This window comes from Crocuta crocuta, unplaced genomic scaffold (genome assembly GCF_008692635.1).
Source record: "Crocuta crocuta isolate KB4526 unplaced genomic scaffold, BGI_CrCroc_1.0 scaffold102, whole genome shotgun sequence".
NCBI lineage: Eukaryota > Metazoa > Chordata > Mammalia > Carnivora > Hyaenidae > Crocuta > Crocuta crocuta.
The window spans coordinates 10,792,921-10,817,795 of NW_027530019.1; the positions used below are offsets into that span (position 1 = coordinate 10,792,921).

Genomic DNA, 24,875 nt, shown 5'->3' on the forward strand with positions numbered 1-24,875 from the left:
TCCCTCAGCACCTAATAAGGGCCCCTCCCAGCTGCTCCTTTCACAAGTTTCTGCAGCTGAACCTTTTGTTCCATAATCTCTTCAACTTCAAGGGCATTTTGTGCTTTAAATCCATTTCATACTCATCTATAGGATTTGTCCTGTAAATCCATTTATACTACAGTAAATGCAGGAAGTTCTGAATGCCTGGGAGCTAAAATAGTTTTAAGAAATGTTTTGTTTCTGCACCCAATAGGTGTGACTTAACGAGAGCACTGTCCTCTGAAGCTGAGCCCGAGGTAAGCTGCCATTTCAGGGGACCTGACTCCCTGTAGGTGGGACAGGCAGGCAGAGATGGGAGGCAAGCCCCAAGGATGCTAGGCTAATAATGCCAACTCGGTTCAAAGTAGTCTGGGCCCAACTCCAGAAACTTCACACTGGCCTGTCTGAACCTTAAAGGCTCACTCTCTAGGCAGTTAAGATAAACTTAGAATTACAGGCAGCTAATGAAATAGTGAATTGGGTTCCTTTCTACATACCTGATCTCTACTAATTGTCTAAAACATTGGTCAAAGTGTGGCTGGTCCCTGGACCAGGAGCCTCAGGATCAACTAGGACCTACTAGACATCCAAATATGTTGACCCCATCTCAAACTCTGGGGTGTAACAGCTTCCTCAGGGGATCTGATGAAGTCGGAGAGCCACCTATCCAAGCCAAAATTTGACTTCATATGATCATTTAGTGCTGGGTGTCCGGATTATCTTGAATACAGAATCAGCCTCAGTTAATATTCTTTAGCTTGCTGACTCAGGCCTGGTGTGTGGCTATTGTAGGAAGGGGATTAGGATCACCTCTGGGGACCCGTATGTTCAGATTCCCACTGCCAGCTCTGCTTCAGAAGCCCAGAGGTACTCACCTGTTAAAGAACTTCATTCCAGGGGATGGGGTCGTTGGTGGTGGCAATGACTGGTCTGGAATCCTCTTCTCATGATCGTATCTGGGCTGCGGCTGGCTACAGTTGGGCAACTGACCTGGTTGCTGTTTACACACAAGGTCGTGCTGAGCTCATGGGAAGAACTCAGTACATTTGTGTCAACTGTATAGCTTGAAACTGGGCCCTGGGCTGTTGCTGCCATCATAGTCTCCAGACTAAATTCTGAGCTCAAAGAACCCGCAGTGGTCACTAAATAAAAGGACACCATGGACCTTTAATTTGCAAGTGTTAAGACTATTGATTGAAAAAGTCAGGAGATTTATATGCAAAGAGATGGAAGGGAGGACATAAATAGGGTGTTAAATATACCAAAAAAATTAACCAGAAATATATGTTCAAGAGCAGAATGCCTTCAACCAATCACATATAAGTAACAATCTGAGGTATAAAAAAAAAATCCTGCAAACATTTTTAGAAAAAATAAATCTCTGCTGTACAGTATAGAAACTGACCTTTTTCAATCCCCATATGGTCAGCCTCTTCCACCAAAAATTGTGCACCAGAATGAAAGCTGGGAGTCTCTCCCACCCTACCACTTCCACATAACCATACTGAATGAATACTCAAAGCTCAAGTTTAGGCAGGCTAAGGGACAAGAACACCGAGCCCATGCCCCATCCCCACTTAGAATAGCACGTCCGACCACAGCAGCACAGATGCTCGAGAGACCACTGAAGGCTGGCACCAAGGCTCTGAGGGAGGGAAGGAACAGAACTGAGTTTTCCTCCTAATAAGTCACTTACCTCCTCTAAGAGTTGTCATATCTTCTCTCTAGTCTTCAATAAACAATTTTTCACCTCTTTGAAATTACTCTTGCCCTGTCAGCAGTCAACACTGGGCTGCCCACCCCACCCCTCCTCAAAGAGCTAAGTTCCCCTCCTTGGCCTCAAATCTGTCCAACCTGCTTCTACAGTGCTCTTTCCCTTTCTCCTGGGCTCTGGAGTGATGGCTCCAAGACTGAGCACTGCTCAATACTCCTGACTGAGGCAAAGACCCAAATGTCCTCTCCTGTGAGGGAAATGAAGGGGAAAAAGTGAAAATTAATAATAAAGCATGTTGTAAAAATACAAGGAGAAACGATTCTGAATCACTGTCATGGTTTGTGCAGTTGTTTTTTTAAACCGTTTTTCTAGTTTGGCACTTTGCAGCACTCCAGTCCGCAGTGGAACTGAATGCTGGAGACAGATTCTGAACAGTCCTGGCCAACGCTGCTTGCTTCCCTCCTTGCCTGAGGCCGGGCCAGAGTACTGCCCTCTCCTGGCTCTGCCAGCTGCTCCCAGTCCTGGTCTTCAAGTGGCTTATCTGCCACAGCATCCCGGAGAGAAAAGAAAGGTTGAGGAATCCAAAAAGGTGAGTTGAGCTTCACTGATGCTGGCCAGCTAGGGGCAGGAGCTCAGGTCCTCCCGCTCTGCAGAGGCACCAGCTGTGACCCAAGTACTGACAGGACTTTGCTGGCAACTCAGGTCTGAGTGCTGTCGGCCTGGTCAGCCACAGCCAGTAGCCTTGTACTATCTGCTGTGCAGAGAATGACAAGAGCCACCCTAGAATCACTGGCGTGTCCTGCACCTGTGTCTCTGCAGCACCATCTTGACAGTAAGATGCTAACTCCCAAGGAAGGAAGCCAGTCTGGCTATAACCAGTGGCTGCTGTTTGATGAAGGAGCTTAGGAGCCGAGGGGGGAAGCCCGGCGCACCAAGTTCTACCTGAAATAAAGCAGAGAAGGAAGAGTTAAAGGTGTGTACAGACAGGGAGAACACATCAGGTCACATGTCTGCCACAGGTAGCCACCCAAGGCTGTCTGACAGAAGCTCCTCTGACTATCTGCAGTCCCAAAATGTACAGGCCCCTGGGCTCTGCTGTTCAGATCTAAGGATGAGCTTCACCTCCTGGTGACAAAGGTCACAGTGGGGAACTGGGAGTGGAGAACCAATAGAATGAGTCCTGCTTTCCAGAGAAAGCCTCTGCTGAGGCTGCTCTCCTGCCTCACCGTGACTATCTCCAGAGGACTCAGCAGCAGAGGGTCTAAAGGCCACTGAGCTCTTTGGTAACAGCAACTTTAGAGGAGACTGACTCTGTCTCCCCTCCTCCGCCCTCTGTTCCCCACTGATTGATTCCCTGCACTGTGGCCCAAGAAGCCCGAGTCTCCAGCTCTGGGGACGTGGAGCCTGGGCACTGAAGGGTGTTGAGTGGCTGAATAGAAAACTCCCATGGGGTGGTGGGGTCACACTGAGGTGTGCCAGCCGCACAGGGAGGATCACCTGGACCAAGTAGATGACTCTGGTGATCTCCTTTCCTTCCACGGTGAGAGGCTGCAGGATCCAGGCACTGGGCAGAATCTCCCCTCGGACCATGTCTCTGCTGGGTCTCGGCATGGATGTGTCATAAACAGACTGAGCCGCCATGACAGACAGGTGCCCCTGGGGAGAGGGAGTGAGGTGGATCAAACCGGGACAGGCTCCAGTGCGGCCAGACAGACTTCACGCCATCCTCATCCCCACCCAACGCGCCCTCCTTTCCCCACGGGACCCGGTGCCCACAGTGACTGCCTTTCATGGCACTCCAGCCCAAGTGCTTCCCACAGCATCTTTACCCCAGGCAAGGCAGGCACCTCTTTAGCTTCCACGCAGACACAACAGAAATCCCGCGGCTGCTTCAGTGCACACAGGGCGGTATTGCACACCAAGTACACTGGGGGGTCAGGAATGGGGAGAGTCAGGAGGTACATGGACAGACCTAGTCCTAAATCCTTCCCAGCCCAGGAATGCCCGCCAATATCCAGTCATTCTGCAACCCGACACACGGACCTAGCCTGAGCCACCCAGAGGTCGCCTGAGCACCTGGCCTCCCAAGAGGGCAGCCTCCAGCCGTTGCTGCCCCATCCCCTGGCCCGGGCCCCCAGGAAGCCCTCCCTGGGCTCACCCAGGTTGATGCTGTTGGTCACCCGCTGATGCAGCCTCGCTGTCTGGATGGGCTTATGGTACAGGGGCCACAGGGTGGGGTCACTCACAGCTGCCCACACATGAGACAGTGGCTGGGAAACCACGCCTGCCCCCAGGAAGCCATGCCGAGTAGAAGAAAACACCTTGTAGTAAAGCTGCACCTCCTGCTCCTCACCCTGATAGCTGGGGACACCAAGGGTAGGAAGAGGAAGAAGAGGTGAGGACTGGGTTCCTGGGTCACAGAGGGGCAGGTCAGGGGGAAGGACTCAAGCCAGGGCACAGAAGGTAAAGGAGGAAAGAGGACAACAGGTTAGGATAACATGCTGCAAAGAAACTTACTTCCAGCCGGCTGCTGGCTGGCACCTGAAGAGGTTGTGCAGATTATCTGAGCAGGCAGCCATTACCTGCGGACACAGGGATCACACCCGAGTGAGCGACTGAGCGGGCAAAGTACAAAGCAGACTCCTGGGTTAGTCGGCCGGCCACTCAGGCCAGTGTTTGCTGAATTCCCCTTCTGTCAAGATGCAGAGCCACCGAAGAAGCCCCCACCCTCATCTGAAGGAAGCTGGCCCTCATCTACCCTGCTCTTTCCCTCCCCTCCCTCCCCACCCGGCAGAGGGCTGGTAAAGGAACCACGGGGACAAGTGGAATCGCTCCTCACGTCAGCGATAGAGATGTCCACGATGTGCTTGGCCAAATCCTGATAGGAGGAGGAGAAGCAGGCCCCCAGGCTGGACGGAGAGCAACAGCAGCTGCCCAGGGAGGTTCTGCGGCCTGCAGTGAACAGGCAGAGGCCGTGAGACAGCATGAGCATCAAGGCTTCAGAGCAGCAACAGCCTCCTGAGGAACAGTGACTCGGGGCTGATAACCTCAGGCTAGTGACTCTAGGATCTGGCAGACCTCCGCCCCACAAGTCCCCAAACGGGGCAGGTAGCTGTGTGCCCTCACCCCCGCCACTCACTGTAAGCTAAGCTCTTCCAGGTGGATCTGGCCAGACTCAGTTGACTGTTCCTCACTGTAGAATGGGCCCGATCATCCCCTATCCAGGAGTCATTGGAATCAGGCAAGTGTGTGTCTCCCTGTGGAAAACAATGTTTAGGACCAGAGCAAAGGAAGAGAAAGAGAAAGCAGAGGGCCAGATAGCCCGTGTAGAATTATCTCCTCTGCCTCTGAACTGTCCCAGTAATTTCCAATGTAGAGGTTCTATCAAAAAAATCTTCCCCATGGCGCCTGGGTGGCTCAGTCAGCTATGCATCCCACTCAATCTTGGCTCAGGTCTTGATCTGACAGTTGTGAGTTCGAGCTCAGTGCTGGGTGCTGCGCTGTGCATGAAGCCTGCTTTAGAAAAAAAAAAATCTCCACTGGGATTACAGGAGGCTGGATGTCCCTGAGAAGTTAAGAGCAATAGAAACCAGTCCCTGGACAATCTATCCTTAAGCTCCAAGCCACAGCCTCAAAGACTGCTCAGAGGAGAGCTCCAATAGGGATCAGAATGAATGGAGCTGGTATGGAACATCAGTGGGTTTGGAGTATCTAACATGTGCCAACAGTAATGTGGCCATGGCTGGAGCCCAAGTGGAAGGTGGGAGGGGGAGGAAAAGCAACAAGCTGTGAAAAGCTTGACCCTAGGCCCCAACCTCCCCAAGTCTCCCCACCCAGCCCCACCCCGTACAGCAGCTAAGTCAAAGGTCCTAATTTGGAACCAGACAGGATGATCTCTGGATCTGCAATATGGTCCTCCCACCTTTACTTCAGCCTGCGACTCAGTGACGTGACCTTAACTTCTGCTGGACCTAACCGGCACTGTCCACCCTACCGTTATCATTAGTTCTTAACCTATGGCTACTTTAAAGACAAGAAGAAATGAACACAGACAGTTCTATCCCCATTCTTGCCTCCATTCCTCTGCTTCAACATACAGTCTCTCATACTTTAAGCAGGTCTGTCTGTCTCAGATTGAAGTCCTGTGCCATCTTCTTGGGACCTTTCTACTACTGATCATCTCCTCCTTCACTGTTGCCTCTGCCTCACCCTCTTCATTGGATCCTTCCTACAAGCACTCAAGCATGTAAATATTTCTACCTTTAAAAAACTCCTTCACAGGGGTCCTTGCTCTCCCACCATTCACACATATGCTTCCTGAAACAACTGTCACCATCTGTCATCTCCCACCTCTCACTCCCTTCTGAACCTGCTTGAACGTAGCATTTGCCTCACCGCTCTACTGAACAGCAGTCACCAGGTCCCTGTGACACCCGTGTGGTTGGATCTGATCACCAACTCCCAGTCCCCACCTTACTGAACCTCTCAGTGGGCTTCCACTAGGCCAGCCTCTCCGTTTCACTTGAGATACTCACTTCCTGAGTCCCCAGGCTAATGCTCCTCCTCCTGTGTTGGCTCATCCTCCTCAAACAAAAATTGATATTCTGGGATTCTTTCAAGACTTAGGCCTAGGCTCTCCTTTCTCACTCAATTATATACTCCTAAGTGAGTCCATCTGCTCCCCCTGCTATACTGATGACTCCCAAAAAAACTACCCATGGATTAATCAATAAATACTGATGACACAACTGGCTACCACGTGAAAAAAAAGATGATATCAGAGACCCATTTCATACATCATGCCAATATAAATAATTCATGCTTTGTGGCTCAAAAATACATGGAGTAAAAAATTTATTACTACAATAAGAAAATAATAAATTAAAAAAATTGTAATGGGCTGGGAAGAGGCAAGATGGCAGAGAAGTAGGGAGCTCCATATATTTCACTTGCCCCATCTCTCAAACAGAGAAGGCCTGAAGCCGTAAGAACCCTTACAGAATCGTGGGAGTTTGGGAGGAAAAGGAAACAGAGTCCGCTGAGAAAACCACCGTATAGGTGCCTGAGTGCGAAATGGGGAAGATTAAAACAGGCCGGGACCGGGAGACATGGAGGGAGGGGAGGGAGCCCCCTTTGGGGGGAGCCACAGTGATTCGAGGGGAAAAGAAAGAGCAGCTGAAACTGCTCAAGAAACTGTCCCTGGAGTGGAGAAGACAAAAACCTTGGCTCGGGACAGAGAGTGATCGGTTTCCAGCTGTGAAACTGACTTTGAGCTGGACTCCCCGTCCCAGGCGGCGCCAAGAGAAACTGCTCCTCTGCTCTCCAGGTCCATCGGGAGGGGAAGCGGCGGCCTGAAACCGCTCCGTCGCTCTTCCGGCTCGATCCCCAGTGGGGAAGTGGCAGGCTTAAAACTGCTCAGAAGGACTCGGCCTGCAGGTTTATATTTCGGCGGTATCAGTGGGGCGCGGACTAAGATCTGGAAACGAGGCGTGGCTTGGGACATACAGCACAGCCCACGTTGGCTACAACCCCGGCACAGGGAGATTGGACCCAAAAGAGTGACTTGCAATGCTTGGTTCTAGAGGGGACTCGGGCACCGCCATTTTTCTCCCCAAAACCTCCAAGGCGGGACATCAGGGAGCAGCCTGCAGGACTCAGTGAAGGCTAAGACCCGCCTACACCAAACCACTCCCATCCCCACTAGAGAACTGCTTTTATTTATATATTTTTTTTTACCAGATCCCGGGGCAAGACCAACATGGATGCACTGCCATGATTGATTCTAGATCAATTCTTTCTATCCAGATATATTTTCCCTTGTCTCATTCATATCCCTCCCCTGTTGCTGGACTGGGCACTCTGGTCATTGGTTTGCTTCAACAGTCACATTTAGTCCATTCTCTAGATGTACATTCTACACGTCCACCGCTACCTTTCTCTCTCTCTCTCTCTGGAGTCATCAGACTATATACTTTCTCTGAGTAACATTATCTTTATTTCTTTCTCCTCGCCTCTTACCATATTCTCCTCTTTCTCTCTCTGAGTCTCTCTGCCTGGTTACTATCCAATTTTGCTTCCTCCTCACCCTGTCATTTCTCTCTTTGTATCTGCTCTTCCATCAGCAGTGCATACACCCTGTTCTTTATTTGTAGCTGGGAATTCAGGTTTTATGCTTTAGACTGTCCTTTGTCTTTTGGGTTTTTTCTTTTTTCTTCTTTTTTATTTTTATTATTTGTTTTCCTCCTTTTTTCCCCTTTTTCTTTTTCCCTTTCAGTTTGCTTGCTTGTTGGATTTGTCTGTGCATTTGTGTGCCTTTGTTCCCTGTTTGTCTGTTTTCTTTTCCAGGGCTACCTCAAGAAACAAGCCGAAGTACACATGGTGGAGAGTCCCAAATACCACTACGAGTAGAGAAATAAAATAACCAAAGTCTCAACAAGAGAGACCAAAAGACACCATTCGAAGAACACTCCTCAATGGATAGGGTCTGGACGGTCACAGAGCCTTCTTTAATACAGCAGTACGTGCAGGTGCAGAGTGCATAACAAGCTTTTAAAACTAACAAGAGACAGAAAGCTAGCCAAAACGACAAAACGGAAGAACTATCCTCTAAAGAAATTCCGGGAAGAAATGACAGCCAAAGAACTGCTCAAAACAGATATAAGCAACATAACTGAATAAGAATTTAGAACAATAGTCATAAAATTAATCACAGGGCTTGAAAAAGGAATCAAAAACATCAGAGAAACTACTGCTACAAAGACTAATGGATCTTAAAAATAGTTGTCATGAATTTAAAAGTGCTATAAATGAGACACATAATGAAACGGAGGCATCCAATGCACGGATTGAAGAGGCAGAAAGAAGAATAGATGAGTTAGAAGACACAATTATAGAAAATTGGAAGCTGAGAAAAAGAGAAAATGATCCAGGAACACGAAAGGAGAGTTCGAGAGCTGAGCGATACAATCAAACAGAACAATATCTGTATCATAGGAATTCCAGAAGAGGAAGAAAGAGGAAAAGGCGCTGAAGGAGTCCTTGAAAAATTATAGCAGAGAACGTCTCCAATCTGGGGAAGGAAAAAGACATTGAAATCCAAGAGGCACAGAGAACTCCCCTCAGACATAACTTGAATCGATCTTTTGCACAACATATCATAGTGAAACTGGCAAAATATAAGGACAAAGAGAAATTCTGAAAGCAGCTAGGGATAAAAGGGCCCTAATATATATCAGAGTGGTTACAGACCTATCTACTGAAACTTGGCGTGCTAGAAAGGAATGGCAGGAAATCTTCAATGTGATGAGCAGAAAAAATACACAGTCAAGAATCCTCTATCCAGCAAGCCTGTCTTTCAGAATAGAAGGAGAGATAAAGGTTTTCCCACATAAACAAAAATTGAAAGAATTTGTCACCACTAAACCAGACCTACAAGAAATCCTGAGGGGGACTCTGTGAGGGAAATGGAACACAAGGTACCAGAGACACCACCACAAGCATGAATCCTACAAAGAACACAATGACTCAAAACCTGTATTTCTCAATAATAACACTGAATGTAAATGGACTAAATGCTCCAATCAAAAGACATAAGGTAGCAGAATGCATAAAAAAAAGAAAACAAAATCCATTTATTTGCTGTCTACAAGAAACTCATTTTAGACCTGAGGACACCTTCAGATTGATAGTAAGGGGATGGAAAATATATATCATGCTACTGCAAGTCAAAAGAAAGCTGGACTAGCTATACTTATATCAGACAAACTGGACTTTAAGGTAAAGGCAGTAACAAAGGATGAAGAAGGGCATTATATAATAATTACAGGGTCTATCCATCAGGAAGACCTAACAATTATAAATGTCTACACACCAAATACAGGAGCACCCGTAAAAAATAAAACAATCACAAACAGAAACAATCTTATGGACAAGAATGTGCTGATAGCAGGGGACTTTGATACTCCCCTGACAGCAATGGATAGATCAACTAGACAGAATATCACTAAAGAAACCACGGACTTGAATGACACATTGGAGCAAATGGATTTGACATATATTTAGAACTCTACATCCTGAGGTCATGGAATTCACTTTCTTCTCAAATGCACATGGCACATTCTCCAAGACAGATCACATACTGGGACATAAAGCAACCCTCAATAAATATAAAAGAACTGAGATCATACCATGCACACTTTCAGATCACAATGCTATGAAACTTGAAATCAACCACAGGAAAAAGTCTGGAAAACCTCCATAAAAAACACCCTACTGAGGCGCCTGGGTGGCTTAGTCGGTTAAGCGTCCAACTTTCGCTNTGTAGCAAAGGCAGTCCTAAGAGGAAAGTACATTGTAATCCAGACCTATTTCAAGAAATTAGAAATAGCTCAAGCACAAAATCTAACAGCACACCTAAATGCACTAAAAGGAGAACAACAAGAGCACCCCAAACCCAGTAGGAGAAGAGAAATAATAAAAATTAGGGCAAAAANGGTGTTATGTGGAAACTAATTTGACAATAAACTATTTGTTAAAAAAAAAACCTACATCTATATACATATCAAAATAAATAAATAAATAAATAAAACCATGCAATAAAAGAGAAAAAAACTCCACTAACTTAAAAAGAATGAGCCAGCAGCAGATTTGCTGGTGTGCAATGATGTCCAAAAGACATTCTTAAGGAAGAAAAGTGACAAAGCAGGTCACTGTGGCTGCCATTCGTGTGCTTTAGAAACACACATTCTAAAAAAAAAGAGAGATTAAAAAAAAAAACACCATGTGACACCTGGCAGGCTCAGTCAGAAGAGCATGTGACTTTTGACCCTGGGGTTGTAGAGACTACTTAAAAATAAAATCTAAAAGAAAGGGAAAAAGAAAAATAAATATGTATATAACAAAAGAAATTTTTAAAAGTTAAAATATAGAAAAACACGTAAAAAAAAAGAAAAAAATATTTTAAAAATATGCACATTCTTATAGATATTAAGACATAGAATGTATTCAGAATACCTCCAGAAATCCAGAGCATACTGGGATAGATGATTGCTTCTGGGAAGGGCAACAGGAGACTGAAAGAATGAACTTGGCATCATATGTCCTTTGCTACTGTCTGAAAACTAGTTTTTACTACATGAAGTTTTACTATAAAGCGATTTTCAAATTTTATATCCCTGGCCAGATCTTACCTTGAGCTCCAGATCTGTGTTTCCAGCTGCTCCCTTTGCATTTCTCACAGACACTTCAAAGACAGTAAGTCCCAAACTAGACTCCTGATCTTCCCCACAAAACCTGTCCTCTCCCAGTGCCTCACAGTCACCACAACTGCCCCGTCAGCTGCTCAAGACAAAAGTGTGTGTTGTTTCTGACTCCACCCTCCTCCTCCCTCTGCGTCCTGTGGATGTGCTCTGTCCAGGGCAGCCCCATGGGCCCCTTGTGCTCATTGCCATTTGCAGGGCCCACACCTGGCAATGGGCGACTCTCACCAGGCTTTGCTGTGATCATCCCCGGCCCCAGCCACAGGGTGCCCTGCCCCCTTTTCCTATAACTTCCTATAACTTCATCATCGTGCTCCCCTGGCTTCAAAGCTTTAGAACAGCTTCTGGGAAGTACTATGGACCTGAAGGGGGCCAGAATTAGTAGCAGAATCCATGTGATCTGGACTTTTCTAGTCCTTCCTCAAGTCATTCTCCCATCTTACTATATTCCAGCCATGCTAGCCTTCTTTTAGTTCTTCAAATTCTTCCTCCCTCTGGCTCACTTGTCAAGCTCTCTGCTTGGAAGGCTGTGCTCCCTACCGCTCCCCCTCCCCAATCCCTCCTGACACCAGACACTAAGCTGCTACTCCATTAACTGCCTCTCACACTTCTGGTGTCACTTTAAGCGCACTCTCTTCAGAGCAACTTTGCTGACCTTCCAGGTCAGATCCCATTTTATACTGGCTTAGAACCCCTTCTTCACATAGCTGACTGCAACAGTGCTTAAATACTCTTACAATAAGCTGTGCGTATCCCTCTAATGGTTTAAGAACAAGAACAGTTTTGCTCACTGCTGTATCCCCAGTGGCTAAAATAGTACCTACAAAATGAACACAAGCTGAATGAACAAACAGGGAGGAGACAAAACCAAGGGAGAGTCCAAAGCCTATCTGTCATCCACGAGAAGGGTTCATGTCAGCAAGAGCCTCCAGGAGGCAGAACTTCCTGCCCCAACTCCTGCCTCAGTGGCTCTGGCCCGTGGCTCATTGCTAGCATCTGTCCACTCACCACGCTGTCTGGGGACTGGAGCTGGTCCGACAATAAGGCGATGCTGCTGTTGTAGCCAGAGGTAAGACCAGAGGAGAGGCTTCCATTGGAGCTGGTAGACAGGGAGCTGGAGGCAACCAGCGTGTGCAGCTTTTCTTCTTCCTGAGAGGTTAGACAGCTGGCAACCAGCTGCTGGTGCACCTTCTCCGTCCTCTCTGCCCCTGAAACCACTCCCCTCACTTCCCCAGTGCCTTCTACCGCGGCGTGAAACCAACCCTCACGCCTCCCCACGTACCTATCCATTCTCTAAGCCAAAGCTGCCACCTCCCAGATTTTGGCCTGGGGACAGAAGCCAGTCAGAGGAAGGTGACATGTAAAAAGAGCGAGCACAGCTATAAGCTGGCACTAGTAGTCCAACACCTTCCTCCAAAGGCTATATCCCAAGACTCCAAGGCAGTCCAGGTGAAGGCTGCCCTGGTCTGGCATCTGCCCCAGGCTCCAGGCCCACCCAGAATCACCGGCTTGCCCCACACCCCACCCTCAGCAGCTGGGAGATGATCTGCTGGCGGATTCTCAACTTCTCCTGCTCAGTCCGCTCCTGCAGCTGGGCCCGGGCCCGGGCAATCTCCACTTTGGCCTCCTCGCGGGCGTGCTGGTATTCTTGCAGCATCAGTGCTATGTCTGAAGCAGGAGAAGACCGTGATGCCGATCCTAGGCTCCTAAGGAAGACCACAGGGTGGAGAGACGCCTTCTACCATGGCAGGTGCATGGGTGACGGCCTTGGCCTGCTTACCTATTCAACCATCCTCTTGAAGGACCCATCTTCTTTTTGACCACAGTTTGGTTTTACAACCCATTTTGAGGTTCAGGACTGCTGTCTTATACAGAAGGTCACAGCCACTCTGTCCACTCTCTCCCATGAGCTCTGTCCCCACCACCCTGTTCCCTTCTACATCTTCCTTTTTCCCTTTACCCCATTCTCCCCCAGCCTTCCCCAGCCACCTCCACTTGCCCACAGGAGCATAGGACCCACTCTTGGAATCACTCCTGTCCAAAGGGAGCTGCAGTCCCCAGTCTCCAGGCCCAGCCCCCCACAGCCCTCCCACTCCATGTACAATCTGCTCTCTGCAGAGTCCCTGGGTCTGCCCATACCTGGTGGTTTCCACAACATCTTTCCTCAGTTGCTGTAGGTATTCTCGGCGCCTGCTGGGTAGGTCAAGGTCCCGGATGGGGAGATCCCTGCTGGGTAGGAGGCTCAGTTGTTTCTGGGGGCTGAGGTTCCGTGTGTGGTGTAAGTTCTGAAGTCGTTCAGCTCGCTCTCTCCAGAGAGCCTCAATGGTTTGTTTTTGCCTGAGACAAAATGTGATGGATTCATTGAAGCGGCCCTGAATGGCCTTCTCCATCTTAAGCTCTCTGATCCCCAGAAGATCCCAGAGCTGAGCAGGGGAGAAAGGAACAGCTAGCTATTAGCCTTCTGCAGTTCTCTTTCAGCACAGCGCCTGCCCTTCCACAGCAGGCTGGGGGCACTTACCGGGCATAGAGCTCCTCCCAGGTGGACCGCAGTGGCTCCTCAGCAGCAAGTGCCTCCCCAGTCCCACTTTGCAGCACCTGCAGCAGGGCATCGGCCTCCCCAAAGCCGTGGTGCAGCTTCGCTTCTGTGAGCTCTGTGCTGAGTGAGACACTCTGAGCCCCAATATGCAAGGGAATCTGCTTCCTCTGGGACCACTCAGAATCCTGCTTCTGGTTGTCAGGAGGCTGTAGGGGCTTCTGTCCCCGCTTTCCAGAGCTAAGATCACACCTGGTCCCCAGTGACTCCATCACACCTAGTTCCCCAGGAGAGCCATCCTGAACCCCACTCCAATGACTGACTTTGTTATGCACTGAGTCCCTCAGGCCATGATGCTGGGGCTCAGCAGCCACACATATCTGGGAACTGGAGCTCAGTAGCACCTCAGATTGGCAGGTAGGGCTCAAAGTGGAACCCCGGAGCCCTGCAGTAGCAGTCAACTCAGAGACAGGGCAGGGGCTGAGGTGGTGGAGGCCTCCCCTTGAAAAGTCCAGAGTGGGCTGTGGCTCCACTGGAGATGCTGAACTCTCACCCTCATTTTCTGTCTTGCTCCTCCATTCAGTTGGCCCCCTACTGCTCAGTGAGCCACAGTCCAAGGAAGCCACGTCCTCAGGCACAAAGCCCTCAGCTGGACTCTGGCTCCTCAGTGAGAGTAATGGTGGTCTGCTCTGGACCAAGGTAGTGGTCTTGGGCTGAAGCTGCTGAGGGGGCTGCTCTAAAAAACACACTTGGAGTTTTGGGCTCTGCGGTGGACTGCCCAGGGATCTCACCTCAAGGAACGACCTGCCATCACTACTTTCTAAGAGACTTCTGCCTTTCCCACATGAAGTCTCCACTCTCTGGGAGCCACCAGACTCATTAGCAGTTTGAGAATAATTATCCACTGAAGGCCTGGGGGAATCCAGGGGAAGGTTTGGACTGGAGACAAGTTTCTGGTAGCCTTCAAAAGGACAAGCTGAGGGGGCTATGAGAAACAAAGACTCTGGGGAGAGCCCCAATCCCTGGGTGCTGGCACTGAGTGTGAGTATTGGGGAGGAGGCTCTGTCCACCAATAAGGTACCCATGGTGTCCAGCTCTTTCTGGACCTTAGGATTCCCCATGGACTCTGCAGGACTGGGGCAGGGCCCTGGGGAGTGGGAGCCTTTGAGGCTGGGGCTGGTGACAGCCAGGCAGGAGGGCTCCTCTGGCTGGGAGCTGGGAAGCAGGGAGGCATCAGGAGAAGCCCGAGGGCTCAGAGAAAGGAGGTTCTGCCCAAAGTGGGCTTTCTGAAGCCTCAAATGGGATGGGGTTCCTGGAAAGCTCAGGGCCCTGCAGTGGAGGCTTTCTTCCTGAGATTCTGAGGGCCCTGCCATTTTCCATGCAGTTTCCTCTAATTCTCTCTTCTGAAGGGTTCCTGTGGCATTTCTGTTTTTTTGAGACATGGTGGGGATATCTGAGCCCAGCACTTCAAGGACCACATTGACCTCCTGAGGGTTGGCCTCTGGGGCTGGAAGGTACAGAGGTGGCAAGGCCAGGTCAGTTTGGATGCCCTCATCCACGGTGGTCTGAGTATAGCCATCCATCATTAGGGCCTGGGTCACCTCATCTGGGGACGCCCTCTTGATGTTCCGCTCCTTTTCGGCCACACTTGGCTGGGAGAGACTCCCCAACAGCTCCGAGGTGCTGTGTAGCAGCTGTGAGAGGTGGAGAGACAGGTTGTGCACGCTAGTCCAGGAGACCAGACCAGAGTCTGGCACTGCACTGGTTTCTGGCTGAGTAGAGATGTCAGTGGAGCTCCAGTGGACACTGCAGCCCAGGGTCTGCGTGCCCTGCTCCAAGGTGTTCGTCCTGGGCGGCCCCACAGGGCCACATGCCTCTGATGGATACAGCAGCATAATCTCATCTACTGCACCTGCAGCACTTCCTTCTGCCAAGATGGGCTCACTCCTCAGAGAGCCTGCTTCTTCAGGGGTACCCGGGATCTGGGCTCTCTTGTCAGGACCCTTACTGGGGATTGCTGCTTCAGGATTGCTGTTCAGGATGTGGGGGTTCCCCAAAGCAAACGAGGAACCCCATGAGGAATCCCAGGCCTCATGTGAAACGTTGGCATTTCCAATGCTGCTGTGTGTGCTCCCCAGGGCATTGGCATAAGTGCTGAGGTGGGAATGGAGCTGAGAGTTCTGGTCTTCCGGGCCATCATCCATGCCTGAACAACTGGCCATGTCTGATGGAATTGGGCCCTGGGGTGTCTGGCTACAGGAGACATCCACTGCACTGCCAAACACATATTGCTTCCAGCCAACGTGCACAGGCCCCTCTGGACATGAGGACAAGATGTAGGGACTGATATCACTGGAGCCAAAGTGTATCGTTCCTTTGTCTGCCGTGTAGTGCCACTTCTCTGACCTGGCCTGGCTGCCAGGTCCCTCTGGATTTTCCTGCCAGGCCTCTTCCAGGGTACTAGAGACCCAGCTTGTCATGGAGTCGGGGGTTGGCATGCAAGAAAGAGCTGAGGACTTTGGGTAAGGAGGGTTGGCAGGTTGTGGGGGCTGGTGATCAGCAGCGCTCTTGTCCCAGTTAGATGAGGCTTTCTGATTACATCCCTCATCTTGCAGAGTTGTTCTCGCTGCTGACTTTTCCTTTGAATAATCACTGGGATGGGGAGTCCACCATCTGTTAGTCTCCTGTGCATCTTCATCTGTGGGGGAAGGAGGCTCCACACTCAAGTTCAGCTCCTGAAGAGTCTGGGAAGAGAACTGTGGTATGGGGGAGGACCTGGAGTGTCTGGGGCCAGAAAAGACTGCAATCACAGGAAATGAGCACCTGTGGTGGGGAGCTGGCTGCTCCCTAGAGGCAGGCAGGCCAGGGCTCTGGGGTGTGGGCCATGGGGCTCCACTGTGCCCCAAGGGCATGGAGACTGAGTCTTCAAAGCCTGATGAAAGCATCCTGGACACAGAGGGATGGGCTGCAGATGCTTCCTCTCTGTCTGCATCTGTAATATGACAGCTGTCCAAGCCACCTTCAGGGGAAGGTTGGGAGCTCCTGCCCTGGGCAGGCTCTTTCCCACCACCCAAAGCCTCGTCTCTCTGCTGCTCTTCCTCCTCCCAGGGACTGTCAGCTTGGTGCCTAGAGATGTGTTTTAACTTTGCTACAAACTTGGCTTGGGGATCCAATCCACTGTGATCTCTGGACTCAGTGGAAAGTTGTGGTTTTTCTGGAAGGTACTGGATGGCATTTTCTAAACATCCATCCTGAGGTTCCCCCAGAATCTCACTCTCAATAGACCGTTCACTTAAATTCAGAGTGTATGGTCTCCCAGTTGTTAAAGGTGGTTCTCGTTTGGTTTGAGACTCCTGTGCATTCTGCCCACCTACAGAGCTGTCCTGAAACTCCCTCAGTGGCTCAGAGTACAGGTCTGCAGAGGAAAAGGTAACCTCAGGCTCTAGGCTGGCTTTCTTCTCAGCAACCTTTTTCTCAGGATCCCCCCCTGACCTTGAGTTTCCATCAGCCACTGAGTGGCTCAAGAAACCTGTCCTCATATCAGGGGCAGAAGGGGAGATGCCCCCTTGAGCCAGAGATAGGACAGCAGAAGTGGAAGGCTCCCAAGTGCTGCTATCTGCTGGCCCAAATTCTACATGAATGCCTTTGGGTTCAAGGCCAGAAGCCAAGAGCACTTCAGGTGCCCTAGAATAGCTTTTCCCTCTCTCATCCATTCCACAGGCTCTGGAAGGTACTATGCAGGGTGGCTGGAGAGTACGTAGGGCAGCCTTGGAACTCCCCTTCCTCAGGTCACTGTCTCTGTAACATGATAAAGTGGAGGGTGGGGATGCACAGGCACGAGAATCAATGGGTTGAGGATTGCAAAGATGTTGGCAAGGAGGTGTTCCGCTGTCTTCCTGCTCCCTAGGTGGACTAAGAGTCCTGTTGCCTTCAATGCTCTCCGAGATGATGACACAGTCTAAAGTTTCCTGTGGGTGTCTACACTGGGACTCTTCCTGAACTTCAGGTAGGATGGCAGCCTGTTTGGGACTTTCCCTCCTTTCCTCTAACCCAATGGAAGTCTCAAGGCATTGGCCACGGTTTTGGGTACATCCTGAGAGGCTGACAGAATTCTGAACATCACATGTCAGAAGCTGACTTTCAGAATAGGTTGTTTTTCCTCCCTGGGTAGCCACTAAGAAATTCCCTGAACCTCCTCCATGAGTGGTATCTAGAATTCTAGGTTCTTGATGTACTGGGTTGGTCTCCTGACCACCAGGACGCGAACCTTCTGCACTCTCCCATGGAGCTAACTGGCTTCCCCCACATAGAATCATCTCAGGATCACCAGAAGGGGTGCAACAAGATAAGGTAGCCACTATTTTCTCTGATCTTTCCCTCCTGTCCTCTACCACTGTTGAAGGAAAACTGTCTGAGCTCACAGGATCAGCAGAGGAAGGTGTTCTGGTTGCTTTTTTCTTTTTCTCTATGATTTCAGAAGAGCTACAGTGACATAGAAACTGTTCACCAGCTCCCAGAAAATGTCTCAGTTCTCCAATACAATGGCTTTTGCCTGGAGCAGGGGCTTCATGGGAGGAAGTCTGTGAGGGATGCCGTGGCCCTGTTTTAGTTTCAGTGTTGGGCAGATGTTGAAAGCTGTCCACAGGGAGGGGTGTGGCTTCATCAGTTGACAGATGTTCTGGCTCAGTAGAGAGAGATGTCACATAAAATCCTTGTGCGTCATCCTCATTCCTGGTCTTGTCTGACACTGACTGGTCCCTTTGTGGACACTGAGGCCTACGATGGGCCCCTGAAGAACATTTAGCTTCTAATAAAGTCTCATAGTAAGAAAGAACACTGCCATTAGCCCCTAAGCCATGAAGTTGCTTTCCGTGGGCCTTTGATTCTCTGATCTCCTCTAACACAGCCAGATCCATAGATGTATGAGCACAGTGCTCTGAGTGAGGCACCCTCGGCAGGGACACAGGTGCTGAGAAAGCACCAGCAGTAGGACTGAGGTCCGTGGCCTCCTTTTCTGCCTTCTGCTTTGCCTGCTGGCCTTGACTGTTACCCTCTTCTAAGAGGCAGCTAGTCTTGTTTTCGAGTGGGCTAGAGACTCTTTTCAGGGGACTGGCTCTTTCCAATCCTCTTTGTATTGCGGCCTTGGCGTCAAATGCAAAACTCTCTCTGGGAATCAAGCCCACTGAGATGTTTCCAAGGTTCCCTCTTTGGTCTTGGGTGTTTGCTGATCTCCTGCTCTCTGCACCCAGGGGAATACTCTCTGGTACATGGGACTGACCACGAGATGCCACGGCCATAGCTATCACGGACTCACACCAAGCACTGTGTGCCAAGGAAGAGCCCCCTCTAACATCTCCCTGAGGGCTATGGCTTTGGGGCTCTCCAGTCTGGTCCTGATCTCCTGCTCTAGTTACCAAAGGACTGTTAGGCATTTTCAATATTGTGGGATCCAGCACATAGTCAACTGGAGAAATGCATACAGAATCACATGCATGAAGATAGTTTCTTGGTAGCCTTGGGGAATCCAAAGGCAAGGTACCACTCAGGTCTCTGTGAGGAGCTACAGAGGAATCTGACTGGCTAAGCAATAGGCCAGTCTCCTGGCTGAAAGAACTGCTTACATAATGTGGGCTTGAGCTATTCTGAGTCGATGAGACCATTTTACCTTCCTCCAGTAGGCTCCCTCCCCTTTGCAGAGTCATTTCCTCAACTCCGCCTTGAGCTTTTGGCCCCTTTTTCTTAGAACTACTTCTATGTTTGGCAACTTGGCTTTCCTGAAAACCTTTCACAGTTTCCAGTTCCTCAAGACTTCCCAAGCTACCAGAGATGCCTGGCCTCAGAACATAGTCAGGCATCTCCCAGTCCCTCTGGTCCTGGAACACAAACTCCTTACTGACTCCCGGTGTTGGGGAAGCATATAGCTGCTTATTTTGCTTGGATTCAATTTCTAAGATGCCATTTTCCAGCTGCATTACACTCCTAATTAGCCTGGCCATTTCATCAGCATTGTTAACTCTTTTATTCTCTTTCCTTCCAGAAGGTTCTTCTTTGGGGTTTAATGTTTCTTGTGATCTTCTAGGGCCCTTGCATTCACTCTGATTTTTTTCCTGAGTGCTTATAACTGACTGGAATCTTTCATATGTAGACTCCATCTGTGGAAGCTTAAGCTCCTTTGAGCTGCCTCTGGAATGGAGAGATTTCCCAAGAGGCCCAGATTCATTCTTCCCCTCACCCTTGTGCACTGGACTCTCATCCTGGGCCACCATCTCTGGGCCGTTTACTCTATGACATACTGATCTGGACTGCAAAGAAACAGCAGTTTCCCCCAGCATGTCCTCGTCAATGGCTAAATTGATGGTTTTATAGATGAAATCAGATTTGGCCCCAGAAGGAAACTGTCTGTTCATATTAAAGGCCTGGGTCTGTCTGAGGACTACTTGGTGATCCTGCTCTTCTTCCCCATCTGTCTCAGACTCACAAACAAGGAGAGGCTTCCTAGACCTACAATGGTTTGAGGAAACACTGCAATAGGACTGTATAGTGGCCTTTTCTTCTTCCTTAAGTGCTGAAAGACTGGGTTTATTTAAAATTCCAACTTGATTTTCACACTCACATACTTTTGTGCTAGTAGATGAAAGAAAATGTCTGTTCTGAGCAACAAAAAGATAAACTGATTTATGGCTTTCTTCTTCAATACTTCCAGGGCATTTCCCCATTTCTCTGATAACTTCCTTGGTGTTCAGATGAACTGGCCTCCCTGCTGTGACCTGCTGAGATGAGGCAATCTTGGAATTCTGGTTTTGTAACAGCACTGGCAAATGATCCTTCACATAAACGTTCTGGAGAAGCTGGTGGTCATGACCAAAGCCCCAAGCTTCCCGGGGGGGTGGGGAAGGCACTCTTGATTCTCTGCAAGCCGGAATCTCTAAGGCAGTTTCTGTCAGGGCATCCCGGCTTTTGGTCACATAGAATGTCTCCAAGGGAGGCGGCTCCAAGGAAGATGGGAATGGCTTCTGGGCAGCAGAGTCAGGATACGGTTCTGGACCTGATGGAAATGAAACACTCGTGTGCCTTCCAACCACTTCCCTGGAGCTCTCCTGATGGTCTACCCTCTCCTCCTGCAGAGGCAGATAGCTGCTCGGACTTAACTGTCCCTCCTGGCCTGCACTATTCTTCCTGAGAGGAGCCCAGCCCTGGGGCCAATGGTTTTCTTTAGTGGCCACGGTGACATTACTGTGATAAGGGCTCTTGAGAAAGAAACATTCATCAGAGGAAGTCATCAGTCCAGGCTTCCCATCACTCTGCGAAGACTCTTCCAAGCTGTTCTGATCACCTTCACGTGCTTCTGGCATGGAATTTGCCACCTTGTTCTCGGCTACAAAGACCGGTGCATTTATAGTTCCAGAAGTCAACGATTCTACATCTGCTGAGTAAGTTCCACTATGACTCACCTCTTTCTCTCTAGTTGTAAAGAAATCTGAAGTACCTTCTAACTCGGCACTCAGACTGTCCTGTTCTTTCTCTGCTCTCAAACGCCTAATTTTGGAAAAATGGAGAGGAAAAGTGCTGAAATCCAGGCTGCTAGACAACCCAGAACCAACTAGCAATAGAGTATCTGTTTCTTTGCCAGAAGCTTGGGTCAAGGAAGCAGAATCTTCTTCAAGGGAGGGGAAAGCTGGCCCAGGCTCTCTCACAGCCTCCAGAGCAGGATGAGACAGTTGAAGGAGGTACTTCTGCTGAAGGGCAGCCCAGTCCCTCTCAGGCACACTGCCTACATGAGTGAACGAGGAGGCAGAGGCAGCTAAAACACTTGACAGGCTGGAGGTGTTGGATGCTTCCAAGTTGCCCTGCTGGGCTGTGTCAGGGGTACCTCTGGCCCGAAAAATGCCAGCAACTCGTGGCTGAAGAAGTCTGTATGATCCCCAGAATGACAGGCTGGACGTATCAGAGGCAGGGATTGTATACACACCTCTTATATGGCAGGGCAGCTCAGCGCCGCCTTGAGGCACTTTGGAGCTATAGGGCAGGGGTATTTCTGCTCTTGATGGCTTGAGTTCTTCCATATTTTGCGACTGTCCAGGCTTCTCACAACCTTGGGGTTGAAATTCCTGGACATCAGGACTTGGACATAAGGAACCCACTATTCCTGAAGGGCTGCTAGAATTGATCTTGGAGTCACAGGAAAACCAGGAATCCATGGACAACAGAGGGCTCCCTCTTGAAAGCTGCCGGCCTTGGAGTGTGTTTGCTTGTTCAGAGGAGCTTGCCTCTACCTCCGACTCAGGGTGTTCACAGTGCGGCTGGGGTGAGGGACCAAGGTAAAATGAACTGCTCACTGGCAGGATGGCATCCAGCCTGGCTCTTGTTCTGTAGTTAATGGGACCAAGCCTGCACATTGCCTCCTGTTCCACTCTGGGCAGGCTGGAGGCCTGCAGGTGCCAAAATGTCTCTGCAGGCATCTCATCAGCCGAACTGAAGAAAGGCTCTTGCTGATCTTCCCCCAGTTCTTCTTTGGCATCAATCAGGCTATCCAAGGAAAAGCTCCTGCAAGTTTGGGTGAAGAGTCCACTGTCTGAGGACGTGGTGAAGCCCCTCCCAGGGGCTCTGGCTCTGGCCCTGGGGTGGCTGTGGCAGTTGGTGAGATAGCTGCTCCCTGGGCTGTCTGGCGGGCTTTCGTACCCTTTCTCAGCCAGCGAGTCCTCAGATATTTGGCTGTCATCACTTTCGGAGTTCTCTGATTCTGGGAGATCCTGTTCCTTCCCCTGAGGGTCCTCTGGCTGCAGTGGCTCCATTAGGGCTTTGGCATAGACACAGGAGAGAGAATCCACTGAGTAACTGCTATCTGCATCAGATAAGTCACCATCTTTCTCTCTTACACGATCCATTCTTGGGCTGCAATCTGTGAGTGAGGATGTGGAGTCTGGGTCTCCTGCACTGTACTGCCTCAGAGGGCTGCCATGAGGCAAACAAGAGGACTTTCTGGCCATGTCTCTGGCCCTGGCTACTAGCACCCTCTGCTGCCTTTTTGATGCCTTGCTTGAAGAAGGTGGTTTGGATTCTACCCGGAAAGTCCTGGCTGCCTTTCCGTGTCCAGATGCCTGTTTGGGTCCACGGGGATGTGAGGAACTGCATCTGGCTCCTTTAGCAGTCTTGTGGGTCCCAAGGTTCCCTTCTCTTCGCCACCCTGCTCGTGTGTGGTCAGAGTCCGCTAGTCCCCTACCCCTCTTGGTATAGGTGGAAAGGCTGAGTGCTTCTGGCTCGTCCCTTGGCTTTAGTTTGTTAGCTGAATGGTCAAGAGATGCTAAGCTCTGGGACATCATCCAACAGGGCTGCTTACCCACATTCTCCATTTCCTGGATGCTGGGAGACTCAGAACTCACAGTGAGACAGGTACCTGAGGCTGTGGCTCCTTTCCTTGCCAAGGCCCCCCTGGCTTTGCAGAGATGCCCCTTGCCTGAGGAAAAGAAGGCATTCTTGCTGAAACACCCTGTCCTTGGAGGGTAAGAAGAAGCCTGGGACAAATTTTCTTCTGATGGAACTGTCTCTGATATTTGGTCAGTAGGGTCAGGCAAAGGAGGTAGCATGGTGAAGGGATCTCGATTCAGGAAAATACTGTGGAGACAAGGAAATCCATCTTAGAAAAGTAGAAGGTCCCTATTGCATGCTCACAGAGGGTATATAAAGTCTCACTTAGTTTTCTCAAAAAGAGGTTAAAAATTAGGCCAATGTCACCATCCCCTAGCATTTGAGGTCAGAGAAAAGCTCTAAAGGTACAAAAAACAACTTTGGACTATAGTCCTGGCTACAAAGAGACTCAGGTATATTCTGTTCCTTAATTTCTTTACTTTATAAGAAAAATCGAACTGAATCTAAATGGAATCATACCTTTAGGGGAAATTTCCATTTAATAGGCAGCGTGAGGAACAAAGGAACCATCTAAATGACACTGCAAGGGATCAAACAGGCAAACCTATAAAGCAGCATATTCTACAGAACTGATACACTTTTAACAAATCAGTGATATGAAGATTAAAAGTGAAACAAAAAAATGATTAAAAGGAACTTAAAAGACATCACCACATGCAATGTGTAAATTCTATTTGGATCTTAATTTGAACAACTGTAAATACATATTTTTGAGGCAACTGGAGAAATTAGATATGCCCTAGGTTTTGGATTATATTGAATAATTAATGTTAATTTTGTTAGGTGAATAATAAAAATGTGGTTCTAAGAAAAAGCCATTATTTTTTGAAGTGTATACTTGATGTAAGATTGAAATGACATGGTATCTAGGATTTGCTTTAAAAATACTTCATCAGAGGGGAGACTGAGTGGCTCAGTTGGTGAAGTGACCAACTCTTGTTTTCTGCCCTGGTCATGAGCTCACAGTTTCTTTTTCTTTTCTTTTTTTTTTTTTAATTTTTCTTTTTTTAATTTCAGAGAGAGAGAGACCACACTGAGCAGGGGAGGGTCAGAGAGAGAGAGGGAGATACAGAATCTGAAACAGGCTCCAGGCTCTGAGCTGCCAGCAGAGAGCCCGACGCAGGGCTCGAACCCATGAATCGTGAGATCATGACCTGAGCCAAAGTCGGCCACTTAACCGACTGAGCCACCCAGGCGCCCCATGAGCTCACAGTTTCGTGATTTTGAGCCCTGCACTGGGCTCTGCGCTAGTGGTGTGGAGGCTGCTTGGGATTCTCTTCTCCCTCTCTCTGCCCCTCCCCCAGTTGTGTGCTCACACACACTCTCTCAAAATAAACAAATAAATAAATAACAATACTTCATCAGAAAAAGGAAGGCAAGGAGATTAAAGCAAACATGGTCGATCTTGGAAACTCCTGAATGTGGGTGATAGGCACACTATTCTCTCGACTTAGTGTATGTTTGAAAATTTTTAATAAAAAGTCTTCAAACAGAGCAAACAGAACTAAAAAGCATGAAGAGTACACATACTATATCCAAGACCCTGGGGTAGGCCTGGAGGATCTAGGGAAGTAGACACACTCCACCTTCACCTTAACTGAATATAACGAGTGACGGAGAAAAAACAAAGATCCCAAATTGGACGCAGGAGTCAGCTAGTGTTCTATTAGCTCACCAGTAGGAAGGTAGGGTCAGGAAGCTCACTTGAGGTGGCAGGACAGGTGGGAAGCAGGGAGGAGGAGGAGGAAGCGTGTGGAAACACAGTCTGATGTGAGGCAAGAGGAGACGGAGGTGGTGGGAGGACACACACAGGAACGTATGTGCACAGCCAAGGTCTAAAGAGCAGGTGAAAAATGAGGCTGAGATTCTCACTTGGAAGATCTCACCAAAGCAGCAAGAGTTGCCACTTAGGGTGGGAGAAGGG

General features: G+C 49.3%; 1 protein-coding gene across 1 annotated transcript in view; it reads right to left on the bottom strand.

Moving 5' to 3' along the window:
* Positions 1–1,304: 1,304 nt before the first annotated feature.
* The window catches only part of STARD9 (StAR related lipid transfer domain containing 9), a 118,949-nt gene continuing 95,378 nt past the window's right edge, over positions 1,305–24,875 (bottom strand). The window contains exons 23-33 of the mRNA XM_077764588.1: positions 13,511–23,137; positions 13,132–13,329; positions 12,518–12,698; positions 12,001–12,141; positions 4,875–4,992; positions 4,575–4,687; positions 4,253–4,317; positions 3,894–4,096; positions 3,565–3,662; positions 3,233–3,391; positions 1,305–2,677 (exon numbers count right to left, since the gene is read on the bottom strand). Of these exons, the coding sequence (XP_077620714.1) occupies positions 2,576–2,677; positions 3,233–3,391; positions 3,565–3,662; positions 3,894–4,096; positions 4,253–4,317; positions 4,575–4,687; positions 4,875–4,992; positions 12,001–12,141; positions 12,518–12,698; positions 13,132–13,329; positions 13,511–23,137 (11,005 nt within the window). The 3' untranslated portion in view covers positions 1,305–2,575. The remainder of the gene's footprint in view (positions 2,678–3,232; positions 3,392–3,564; positions 3,663–3,893; positions 4,097–4,252; positions 4,318–4,574; positions 4,688–4,874; positions 4,993–12,000; positions 12,142–12,517; positions 12,699–13,131; positions 13,330–13,510; positions 23,138–24,875) is intronic.